Below are 13,453 nucleotides of genomic sequence, written 5' to 3' on the forward strand. Positions count from 1 at the left end.
ACGGGAGGTCACACAGCATTGCCTTCAGTGAGTTGCAGCCCGGTTTCTTAGTTCATGTTTAATCTTTTGGATGCCGACGCGTTTCAGGATAACAATCCCTTCTTCATGGGCAGCAGGTAAGTGGTTGAAGAAACGCACCACTTGTCATTTTGCACGTTTATTTTCCTCATTAGTATGCACGCCCAGAGGGCGTGGTTTGAGCCTTCTGGGACTTGGAGTTTCCGTGGTGCGCTTGCAGTGTTCCCTTTTGTAAGGTCTTTCATCTTGCCTGCAAAATAAAATTCATTTTCCACCTTAGTAGGTAATGAATCAAAGGTCACAGACTTTTTTAGCATGGCAATGTACTTTTCAAGTTCGGTACGTTCCAAACCGCAGTCTCGCAGGCTGGTTTTATCCTCTCTCCAGCCTGCGATGGTGCCCCTCCCCACGGCTGGCTACCGTGAAAAATCTTGAAACCAATGTGCCGGCGCACTATATATATATATATATGTATATAATAATATATACGCGGTGTATTACGCTGTAAATAAATTGTATATATAGTCACTGAAACAAACATAGGTTTCAGGAACGTTATAGTTCGAAATTAGCATTTAAAAAACCTTGGAAATTCACTGAAAAAACCATAGGTTTCAGGGGCGTTATATTTAATTGGACATTTCACTCATACAAAACCATAGAAATTCCCCTGTTATAGTTAGTTCAGCTAACTATAACTCACGCGCCCGCAATGCACTACTGATGACGTCACATATTACATCACACATGACATCGTCAATGACATCACTCATGACATCATCCAGTGAATGTGTGTTTTTTTGAAAATTAAATATGTTTTATATATGTATATCTCAAGGTCGATTGGAGAATAAATGGGTATATAAGTGTCTAAATTGTTGATATTTTTTTTGTAAAATTGTATAACTGAGTGATTAAGTGTATCTTAGTGAATACATGGGTTAGTGAGTAATGTTTAAATATGTAAATATCTGCATCAGTCTCTCACTTTGTGTATAAGTGGCTGCATGGGTTGGTGAGTAGCTACTTGAGTGTCTATATGGGTTATTAGTTGGTTTTTTGAGTATCAGTATGAGTGTCTGTATGGTTCGGTGGAGGCTATTACTTAGTGCATAGATGCATGAATGAGTGACTCACTGTTTGTATGTGTTGTAGACAGCATGTGTGGAGGACTGTATGGGTGGATGAGTGTGTGTATGGGTGTGTTAGTGAGTGAATGAATGACTGTCTCAATAGTGTCTTTATGAGTAACTTAATTCCCCAACTTAAAACGTGCCACAGGGCGTGTTTCCACAGTGTGACATCATGCTGCGCCCCCTCCCTGCACCACTGGCCAAATGCACCCCTGGTGCGTTGTAAATTGGGGGATTAAATCCCCTTGAGTCCTGAGGGTCCCTGGGAGCCAACTAGCCCACCACTTATCTCCATAAGCGCCACAGAGCTGCGTTGCAGAGTGGTGTAAAAGGGGGCATGGCCTGGGCCACCTTTCTGCAATGCAGCCCAGTGGCGCTTACTGGCGGTAAATAGTGGGCTAGTTGGCCCCCAGGGACCCTCAGGATTGAAGAGGAATTAATTCCTCAACTTAAAACGCGCCCCAGAGTGTGTTTAGACATGTCACCTCAGGCCCCGCCCCCTCCCTTCACCACTGTGTAAACACACCCCATGGCACGTTTTAAGTTGGGGGATTAATCCCCCTTGAATACTGAGGGTCCCTGGGGGCCAACTAGCCCACCAGGTACCTCCAGTAAGCGCCGCAGAGCTGCGTTGCAGAGAGGTGTAAAAAGGGGCGTGGCCTCTGAACACCTCTCTGCAACGCAGCTCCCTGGTGCATACTGGAGGTACCTGGTGGGCTAGTTGGCCCCAGGGACCCTCAGTATTCAAGGGGAATTAATTCCCCAACTTACAACTCACCAGGGGGCGCGTTTACACAGTGGTGAAGCAAGGGGGCGGGGCCTGAGGTGACGTGTGCAAACTCGCCCTGTGGCGCGTTTTAAGTTGGGGAATTAATTCCTCTTCAATCCTGAGGGTCCCTGGGGGCCAACTAGCCCACCAGGTACCTCCAGTATACGCCAGAGAGCTGCGTTACAGAGAGGTGTTCAGAGGCCACGCACCTTTCTACACCTCTCTGCAACACCGCTCTGTGGCGCTTACTGGAGGTACCTGGTGGGCTAGTTGGACTCAACTTCCCAGAGTCCCTGGGAGGCACACACTCGCCGCGTCACTTCTCTGCGCCAGGAGGCGCTTCAAATTTCCTGCAAAGCCCGGGCCAAGGGCAGGCCTGTCTTCCGCCCGTCATCGACCGGAATAGGCCGGGCTGGGTCACATCTCTTTCATCTACCATAACATAAGGTATCTGTTTTTATTTATCTCTTTGACTGTTAAGAACGATGGCAAGGAGAAGGGGTCTTAAAGATAAGGTCACAGGGGGGCTGTTACAACTTTGGATTCCTACCTTACCAGAGCAGCATGTGTGATATCCCATGAAATGGAAATGACTGAAAGGCGCTTATCGCTGGGATCGGGGGAATTACCAGTGCCCCCAAGACTATCATCTGGCTCCATTATCTCCCTGTCCATGCTTTGCAAATCATTATCACCTGGCATCCCCCACGACTTGATCCAACCCACTAATGCTTCCTTGGAATCCACTATGGAAACTAGTGCTGCACCAGATGGAAGCATAGTGGCAATTTCGCAAGACGAATCAGAGGAACCACTATCACCACCTTGGACTCGGAAACACATCAGATTAAGAGGCCCATCCGAGCTTGGGAAAGCAAAGCCCCAGAAACCACATGTTGTTAGGCACAAGACCCAAACAAAAAAATTACCAGTAGTTGTCAGCAATTCCATCTCTGCAAAACCTTCATCTCTCTCGCCTCAGAATTTGTCATCCAAATGGGCAGACATTGTATTAAAAATTGATTCTGTCATGGCACCTCTATTGGAAAAACATACTCTTATTGAGAAGCAGATAGCGAACCTGGACACAAGTCGACGCGATCCCAAGGCCAATACACCCATGGCTGCATCTTCTAGGCCACAGGTTCGCAATCCCCAAACGTGTCCCCAGAGTACAGATGTGCCGGGAGCTGCTGGGGTAGCTCCCACTAGCCATGTGCCCCTAGCCATTCAGCCGGGTCAAGATCAATCTAATATTCCTACGGCTCCAAGTACTAACTTACACACAATTGATCCCAATGCCTATTTACCCACAGCCGCAAAGGGCGTAGCCCAGTAAAATCGAATGCTTTTCAGAACCAACCCGAGCAACAGTCTTCTGTGACTCTCAATCCCCCTCCAGCAGCTGCTCCACTGGCCCTTGTTTTGGCAAATGTACCCCCGCTCAGAAGAGAGCAGACTGAGACTACTACAAACCTAATGAATACATGTCTCCATTGGTTCTCAAACAATATGAACATCACTGAAAAGGGGACATGTATGTTGGCCAATGAAATAATTACGCCAAGGAGAGTAAACTGGGTTGGAAATCAAAAGAAATTGAGATTGTATTATTATAAATTTTGCTCATTTTGATGTATTCCCCAATTTGTTGCCCAATATTTATTCCCCCCAGCATAGGAATTTGCGGATAATCCCCCTAACACTAGAGTTTTTATATGATAATCCCATCCCCCAAAGTCCTAGAGTGAATAGGGACATTATCCCACAGCTTTGGCAAGGAGGGAGGGGGCGTGTAACCCCTGTGATACCATTGGGCATTCCTTTGGGTAACAGATTTGAGCCCCTATCATCTCTTGAGGAATGTGATTGACTACCAGTGGGTAGTAGTTGTAGTCCCTTATTGAATGCACATTTGGTCTGACCCCCAATAAAACAAAGTACCCATAAATTACCACGCCTAAGTAACATTGAGACCGGCGCTCCTTTTGAGCCAACCACAGAACTAAAATCTCTAGTGCCGGTCTATGAGCAGGTGCTTAAATTGCAGACAACTTGTCCGTCGAGCACTCCCAATAGAACTTTAACTGAGGCCAAATTAGGTATCCAACAAGGCACCCCTATGGCCATATCCACATCTGCATCCCCTCTAGTGATTGATCCACTAGGGAGTGTCAAAAATACTCATAACCTAAGAAAACCTTCATTACTATCATGGAACATTGCTGGTCTGAGTGGTAGGGTGAGCTCCCCCGATTGGCAACAAATTATAGAACTATACGACATATGTCTCTTCCAGGAGACGTGGCTACTCACCCCAATGTATTACCCAGGCTACCTTAACTTTCATATAGTGGCCACAAAGGGAAGTAAGGGTCGCCCGGCAGGAGGACTCACTATCAGGGTACAGCAAGATCTTGGCTTCGAAATTCATCCCTTGGTTACCCAGAATAATGATATTCTCGCGCTACGTCTCATTGTGAGTCCTACAATCAATATAGATATTTATAATGTATATGCCTGGGGTATGGTTGGGGGGAAAAAGCTCAAATGTTCTACTGACTTTGGAGGAACTACTTGATGGATATACCCAGGACCCAGTGGTCGTGGTCGCTGGAGATTTTAACACGACCTTCGAACCACTGGGCCCTGGAGAATCTGATCTTGTAGGTGATGAGGACAAAAGGTGGGGCATCCCTAGATTGAACCTACCCCCGGTGCGCAAATGGACGGATGCAGCCATCCAGCTAAAAGGGTTTTGCTTAGAGAAAGGGTTAAGGGCAGCAAATGGGCGTACACCCTCGGACTCCCATGGAGCTCATACCTTTAATAATGGCCGTTTTAACAGCAGAATAGACTGTTTGTGAATCTTAAATTTTGGCACTTCTTAAAGGATATGTTTGTAGAGGAGCACATGGAAAGTGATCACAACCCTCTATGCTCTACCTTTGAACTTCAGGGCCGGCTCAATGCAAATAATTATGGAGATAGAATCACCACACTTGATTTGCTCTGCTCGTCATTTGAAATGGCCAAAACTTGTGGAGAGCCCAGAAACATTGACAGCCATCAACGAAGATTTGATTGGCACCCTAGCCAGCTTTGAGGCTGGAAGGCAAAAGAACGTAGACTCTCTGGGCGAAATTACTGGAATCCATGATACTTTTTTCTCAAGGCTACGCACCCACTTTGTCAGACGAACCTCAAGTGTAAAAACTACTGCACAGACTCAGATCTCTTGGTTCAATGAGCCTTGTAGAGTGGCATGGGATAGATTAGGGCTTGAGCTGAAACTAAGGAACCCTGAGAGAGTCCGAGAGGCACGTAACAACTATAGAAGGGCCCAGGCTTTAGCTAAAAAAAGAGTTTGATGAGAACAGGTGGCAGGACTTAAAAGTGGTGTGTACAAATAAAGACACTAAACAGTTCTGCAAACTTGTTAAATAGGGCAATGGAGACCATCCGGAACGCCCACAGAACCATATTGATAAACACCAGTGGGTGGACTTTTTTAAACCTCAGTATGCCAGTAAGGAAGATAGTACGAGGGCATTCGAGGAATGTGAGTATATATTTTTTAAAGATGCTCCCTTTTTACCGGTAGATGCAGAGAGAGCCTTGGTAGAGCTCCAGGCATTGATGGAATTCCCGCGGATCTTTTTCTAAATAACAAATCTAATTGGGTCATGTATATTACTATTCTGGCTAATGCCATTGCTCAAGGTGCACAAGTCCCAATTTCATGGAAAGGGGCCGAAATTGTACCCATCTTTAAAAAAGGGGATAGTCAAGACCAGAAAATTACAGGCCAATACGCTTGATAGATTGTTTACAAAAAGTTGTGGGCCGCATGGTTTTGCATATTGTCCAGGTGTGGATAGACGACCATGCAATTTTGTCACCCTTTCACGCAGGCTTTCGGGCAAAAACAAGCACAGTGGACCAGATTTTCATTTTACAACGTTATATTGACGTACTGTGGTCCTGGGGAAAGGGTCACTCTACGTTGCTTTTGTTGACCTTAGGTCAGCTTTTGATATAGTTTCTCGTAGTGAACTCTGGTCTGTGCTATCTGAGCTGGGGATGGCAGCAGATCCATGAACACTAATTATACGTTTACACAAAGATAATTTTGCTCACATAAGATGGGGTGATCAGGGCAGTGTCACAGATTCATTTGCTGTGGGCAGAGGAGTCCGCCAGCGATGCGTATTCGCGCCATTATATTTTCCCTTTACATCAATGGTATAGTGTACTCCTTTTTGCATGTAGCTACAGATGTCCCAGTGGTGGCCAGTATCCGCACACCCATCTTATTATTTGCGGACGACACACTTATCGTATCCAAAACCCCTAGTGGTCTTCAACGTGCCCTGCGGTGCTTTAACGATTTCTGCACATCGCAGGGCCTTGAAGTCAACAACAACAAAACTAAATGTATGTGTTTTAATCAGCACAGATCCTTTAGGGGTGGTATAACAATGAATAACGTCCCCCTGGAACAGGTTAAGTCTTTTTTATATTTGGGTATCACCTTACAAAAAGATATGGGATGGAAGGGCCAATTGGACATATCTGCTCTAAAATTTCGCCAAAACGCGGGGGCTGTTAACACCCAGCATAGGCTGTCATATACTAAACCCATAAGCCCGGTCATACAAATTTATGAATCAAAAATTTTGAGTTCTACGTTGTATGGGGCAGAGTTGTGGGCCTTTGAAAATCTTAGGTCCATCTCTGTCCTAGAATCAAAGTATCACCTTACAAAAAGATATGGGATGGATGGGCCAATTGGACATATCTGCTCTAAAATGTTGCCAAAACGCGGGGGCTGTTAACACCCAGCATAGGCTGTCATATACTAAACCCATAAGCCTGGTCATACAAATTTATGAATCAAACATTTTGAGTTCTACGTTGTATGGGGCAGAGTTGTGGGCCTTTGAAAATCTTAGGTCGATCTCTGTCCTAGAAACAAAGTATCACCTTACAAAAAGATATGGGATGGAAGAGCCAATTGGACATATCTTTTTTTGGGGGGGAAAATATGTTTATTGCGAAGTCACAGAAAGGCACAGGTTCTCATGGCTGTTCAGTCCACTCAGAAATAAGATCATTGACATGCAAGTTTTCAGGATAATACACAGCCATATAGGCTCACATCCCGGAGGGTGGGCGGCGCAAAATTAGAGCATGTGTCAAGAAAAACTTTTAGCCGTGTATTAAGGATACGTATATATCATTGTATTCGCTGATTTTTTACAAAGTTCTCTCCTTCCGACGTCCTTTATATAATCTCACTCCCATCCCTCTGGATAGGCATTTTTTCTCTGATGTTTATAACAAAACACTGTTTCAACATAGAACAAGAAACAAAAAACAAACCTCCTGTGCGTGGCATCATTAATAAAGTACTTAAAGAATCAGGGTATTCATGTGAGGCCCAAAAAGGTGCAGTCATTATATCCAGGAAAAGACGGTTAGGGATCACAACAAATTACAGTTATACATAACAAGGAATATTAGCGTGCATCTAGCAAGGTTCTACACCGGACCCGGGCTCTCCAACCCGCCTCCCTCTTCAGCATTCTCGGCCTCAGACTCATCAGGGGTGAACAGCTCAGCGCTAGTGGCATCAGAGTCATCATCCGTCAACCCCTCCATACACATCAGCCTCCAAGCAAGCAGGTCATCTTGCAATTTCCCATCCCGGCGAGTACGTTGCATATGCGTCTCTTCGGCCAGGGACCATTCTCTGGCATCTCTCAGCCAGAGGGATATCTCGGGAGCCCGTTGACCCATCCAGGTTATGGCTACGCGCCGCCTTGCCAAAACTAGCAGTAATTGCAAAAACCTATAGGACAAATTCTTCTTTTTGGGTTTGGGTACCAGGGCCAAGAGACAATGGAGCGGATCCAGTGCAATTCTGAGTTTTGTAACCCGACCAATATGGTCGACCACCTCCTTCCAAAAGGTACTAACTCGAGGACATTCCCATGCTAGGTGGAAAAATCCCGCTTTCCGCGCACCACATCTAGGACAGTTGTGCCGCCTATCCGCAGAGATACGGTTAAGGGAGACCGGGGTCATATAGGTACGGTGTACAAAGTTGAAATGTATGAGTTTGAAGCGGGCATTACACGAGACCTTTCGGGTCAGAAACCCGATGCGTTTACGCTGTCCCGGCTCCAGCTCCACTCCCAAGTCCGCCTCCCAGGCCGCCCAAAGTGGCGCGGTCGGGGGGACGAATCCCGACGCATGGCCGAGTAGAGCAGAGAAATCAGCCTCCTGCCTCTACCACACGATAAGATGATGTCGTAGGTATGGGTCAGTAGAGGCGCCTCCGGGAACTGAGGCCACGTCGTCCTGGCTATATCCTGGAGCCCTCTATAGTGGAGATATTGTCCCCTCTTCAACCCAAAAAACTCTAGCCCGTTCAAAGGACACAAAAGAGTCATCCTGATAGAGGTCTGCCAGGGTCTCACATCCGCCACAGCGCCACTCTCGATAGGACATATTCTCCTCCAGCCGGAGCACCGGGGCCAAGATCCACACTGGGAGCTCCCTATGGAAGGGGGCCTGTCGTAATACCTTCTCAACGAATCGCTGCCAGATTCCCGCTGTGTGACGCACCACATAGGGCAAAGTTTCATCCGCGCCCCTTCCCTGCATCAAGGCCTCCCTTAGAACCCTCTCGGTTGCAGTGCCCGTCAGTAGCGCTAATTCCCAGTTCTCCTCATCTGCGAACCACCTTGCGGCCGGAAGAAGCAGTGCCGCAAAGTAATATAAATCAAATCTCGGGGCCTCAAGGCCTCCCTCCTCCCAGCACCGGGTCACCGTGCGTAGAGCGACTCTACTACGCCCGCCCGCCCAGAGTAGAGACGTAAGGAGCGAGTTGAGTGTACGAAACACTCGGGGAGGCAGTGGACATAGGGTGTTCTGCAAAACGTACAAAATCCTGGGAAGCATCACCATCTTGGCCATCGCCAAACGTCCCATAAGGGAGAGAGGAAGCGTGTTCCAAAAAGTGACAGACTTGTGAAGAGTCCGAAGTACACGGTCGAAGTTGTGGGTCAGTAGGGCCTCGTCAGTTGAGGCTACCTGTATGCCGAGATAGCGGAACGCCTCTTGCTCGCACCTAAGGCCCAAACACGGGAGATCTGCGCTCGGGTCGGGGGCACAGCCCTCCAGGGGGAAAACCAAGGATTTATTAAGGTTAATACGCAGCCCAGAGGCCGCGCCAAAACGGTCCAGAGTCTGCATCAACGCCGGAAGGGAATCGGCAGGGGTTGTTAAATAGAATAAGGCGTCGTCAGCATAGAGAGAGATCACGTTCACGGTGTCACCTACCTTAATTCCCCATTGCGCCAACTCCGCGCGAGCAGAGACCGCCAGGGGTTCGATTGCTAGAGCAAACAGAAGAGGGGAGAGAGGGCAGCCCTGCCGAGTGCCTCTCCCCAAGGACCATTCCTCCGAACGGGCCGACCCCAGCCGAACTCTAGCACGGGGTGGCCCGTAGAGCACACGGATCCAACTGCAAAATACCGGTCCGAACCCCGTTCTCTGGAGCATCTCCATCAGATACCCCCAATTTACTGTATCAAAAGCCTTAGCTAGGTCAATTGACACAAGCACGTGAGGACCCTCTCTCCCCCGCACCTCGTGGAGGATATGATTCAGGCGGCGCAAGTTCATCGCCGTATTACGGCTCGGAATAAACCCACACTGGTCCGAGTGGATCAAGTGGGTCATGTGGGGGGCTAGGCGAGTGGCCAATAGTTTAGTGAGGATCTTTGCGTCAGTAATAATCAGGGTAATAGGACGGAATGCTGCTGGGTCGCAACCATCTCCACCCGGTTTCAAGATCATGCAAACTTCCCACTGGTTCATGGTGGGTGGAAGAGCACCATATTCCAGGGCTTCATTGTAAACCTGTAATAAGAGGGGAGCCAAAACGTTCCCGAATGAGAGATAAAACTCAGATGGGTAGCCGTCCCCGCCTGGGGTCTTAGCACGTGGCAGGGCGGCCAGCGCAGCGCCGATCTCGCCCAGCGTCAGCTTCGCGTCAAGTTCCTTCACCGCCTCCTTCGAGAGGGTCCGGAGGTCCAAGTCCCGAAGATAGGGGCGATACGACTCCTCCGTGACCAAGGGGTCAGCCGTGTAAACAGTCTGCAGGTGGGACCGGAGGACCTCAGGAATAGCAGACTCCGAATGTACCATGTCACCACTTGAGTCTCGCAGGGCAACTATCCGCTCGGGCGCAAATTCACGTCGAAGGATCCAGGCCAGTAGTCGGCCAGATTTGTCGCCTTCGCGATGAAGTCGCTGTCTGTATTGGCCTAGGGTGTATTTATCGAGGCGAGTGAGGATGTCATGTATCGACACCTGCCCTTCCCTCTCCGCCTCCTGGTCTAAGACGTTAGGATCTGGTCGAGTCTGAGTGCGTTGAAGTACAACCTCCACATCTCGCAACTCGGACAGCAGCTGTTTCCGGACTCCGTACGTAAGGCTCATACAGGCTCCACGTACCACTGCCTTCAGGGCCTCCCATTTAGTGGAGTAGGGTAGGTCACCGCACCCCCAGTTCAGAGCTATATAATCTGATAGGGCAGTCGCCACATGGTCCTTACCCACCTGATCCTGAAGAATGTCAGTCGGCATTCGCCAGGTGCGGGGACGAGCAGCCTGGTCAGCCCATTGTGCCATGCACGTCACCGGGGCATGATCCGACAGATATCGGGCCTGGTGCGTAACCGTCAAGGTGAGAGACGGAGCGAGATTAGCCGCCAGCACATGGTCCAGTCTGCTATGGGTGCCATGCGTCGGAGTATAACACGTATATAGCTTCTGGGTGGGATGACAAGTTCGCCATACATCCAGCGCCCCCAACTTATGCATTACCTCCCGAAGGCACGCCGTCATCCGGGGCTTCGTGCCTGACCTAGGGGGATGTCGGTCCAACTCAGGATTTAATACACAATTGAAATCCCCAAACCAGAGGATGGGGGCATCTAGATCCGAGACAACAAGATCTTGGAGTTGAGAGAAGAAAGTCGGGTCATCGATATTCGGTGCATAGGAGTTCAGGAGTAATAACTCCTTGTCATCTAGTTTGATCCGCACTAGCAGATATCTGCCTTCAACATCTGCTTCGACATACTGAACAGCGCAGGGGATACCCGGGGCCACCCAAATGAGGACCCCCCTGGCATATGTGGAGAAGGAGGAGTGGAAGATCTGACCTCTCCATTTCCTAGACAGCCGCTGGGCACCCCAATTGGACATATCTACTCTAAAATGTCTCCAAAACACGGGGGCTGTTAACACCCAGCATAGGCTGTCATATACTAAACCCATAAGCCCAGTCATACAAATTTATGAATCAAAAATTTTGAGTTCTACGTTGTATGGGGCAGAGTTGTGGGCCTTTGTTTCTAGGACAGAGATCGACCTAAGATTTTCAAAGTATCACCTTACAAAAAGATATGGGATGGAAGGGCCAATTGGACATATCTGCTCTAAAATTTCGCCAAAACACGGGGGCTGTTAACACCCAGCATAGACTGTCCTATACTAAACCCATAAGCCCGGTCATACAAATTTATGAATCAAACGTTTTGAGTTCTACGTTGTATGGGGCAGAGTTGTGGGCCTTTGAAAATCTTAGGTCGATCTGTCCTAGAAACAAAGTTCTTAAGGAAAATTATAGGCGTCCCACAAAGTACCCCTTCGGGCCCCTTGCTGTATGACCATGGCAGGAAATCCATAGTGGACCTGGCTAGACTTCGCCTAATCTTATATTGACGGATACTATGGACTACAAAGGAACTAAAACACTATGCGTCAGGCATTATGGACGTAATTTTGACAGATAGTCAACATAGAATTAAATGGTTTCGGAAAATTAAGTCCCTCCTTCAAATGATGGTTATGAGTGTCCTATTGACAGATCCTTCTAATGCCTCCTTTCCCTCCAAAGTAGTACTAAAGGCAAAATACTGGGAAATGGTGTTCTGTAACACATATCGCAGCCAATCCTCCTCATCATTAACGGGTACATTTATGGAATTTAAATCATCCCCCCGTTTTGAGCAATATTGGGACATTATCACAAAATCCTTTGTCCGGAAATTATATTTCCAGTTAAGGGCAGGCACTTTGCCAATTAGATCTTTCACTGCAAAGTGGGGCAAAGTTGAATGCGATAAATGCCCCTTCTGTCCAGAGTAAACTGAAACAGTAGCACATGTCCTTTTAGCTTGCCCCGCATACATTATCCCTCAGCGTGCATGGCTAAGACCGATATGTAAATCACTGGGCCTTAGAAATTGTGCCCTGGCAATGAGAGTACTCTGCTCTGATTCCACACCATCTATTGCTATGGCAATGGCCAAATTCCTTAGTTGGCTATGGAGTATACGTATGCGCCACATTGGTGGATTTTTAAGTTGAGCAATACCTAAATCCTTTTGCCCACAATAAGCAGCCCCAATTAATTACTCTGTACAATGATTAGATCTTTTTTAATATCTTTTTCAATTAAATGGTTTTTATGTCTTTTTTCTACTTTGTAGATACACATTTTTATATTTTAATGTTTTGTAAATCTAAGGCTTTTTAACGTATATGTATCTTTTTAAGTTATTATATGTTGTGCTTTAAGACTTAACTGTCGTAATAAAGCTTTGATTGATTGGTTTCCAGCGTATTGTCTATCCTCGTTGCAAATTGCTTTGCTGCTCTATATTGAACCAGTTCCCACACTCTGTGAAAATAAATGCGCTTGAAATGATATTTCGTCGCCAAATGTTTCCATTTTTATATTCACCTACAGGGTGGTCATTCCTTGTTTGTTTTTCAGTTGGTGCGGTGACTGTAATCAGTCCTTTGGAGCTCATTCGAACCAAGCAGCAGTTCCAGCCACAGTCGTACAAGACTTTGCTACATGGCATCCATGGTGACGTAGCTAGGAATGGGTGGCGTTCTCTGTGGAAGGGATGGGGGGCAACTGTTCTGCGAGATGTGCCCTTCTCAGGTAATCAAAATGAAGAGTAGAGAATGTCTCACGTTGCTTATTGTTTTTACATTTAGAATAAGGTTGAACATAGCTGATGCTGACATATTTCTTACGTTTTTTTTTGTATTTGGAACATGCCCCGTTGCTATAAATTATAATTGTTTTTCTATGAAATAGCCATTAGGACAAGCACAGGAATGTGTCTGCAACCCTTGAAACATTACATAGTCTATTCTGTGCATTTCGACTATTAGTGATTTCTGTCTCCGATTGCTCCATTAATTATTACTTGGTTGTCTTAGTCTAACTGTTTCAACTTAAGCATTGTTTTTGGTTTTTGCTCCTTCTTCTGTCCAATGATTATTTTTGAATGCAACAAAGATTGTAGGGAGGAACATGTGATTTTGTCTTGGAAGCATGTGTTTTTTGTGTTCACGTACCTTCTTAGAAGGATGGTATGTCGCATGGTACTCTTAGGGTTTCAGGACTGAAAAGTATGCACAAGAAAGACTAACG

The 13,453-nt window shown here is 47.0% G+C and overlaps 1 protein-coding gene across 2 annotated transcripts in view; it reads left to right on the forward strand.

The window, feature by feature from the left end:
- Nucleotides 1-13,453, forward strand: part of SLC25A40 (solute carrier family 25 member 40) — a 389,459-nt gene that overhangs the window by 230,833 nt on the left and 145,173 nt on the right. For both annotated transcript variants that reach the window (XM_078663592.1, XM_078663593.1), the window contains exon 7: nucleotides 12,782-12,955. In XM_078663592.1, the coding sequence (XP_078519718.1) occupies nucleotides 12,782-12,955 (174 nt within the window). The remainder of the gene's footprint in view (nucleotides 1-12,781; nucleotides 12,956-13,453) is intronic.

This window comes from Lissotriton helveticus, chromosome 10 (genome assembly GCF_964261635.1).
Source record: "Lissotriton helveticus chromosome 10, aLisHel1.1, whole genome shotgun sequence".
Lineage (NCBI taxonomy): Eukaryota > Metazoa > Chordata > Amphibia > Caudata > Salamandridae > Lissotriton > Lissotriton helveticus.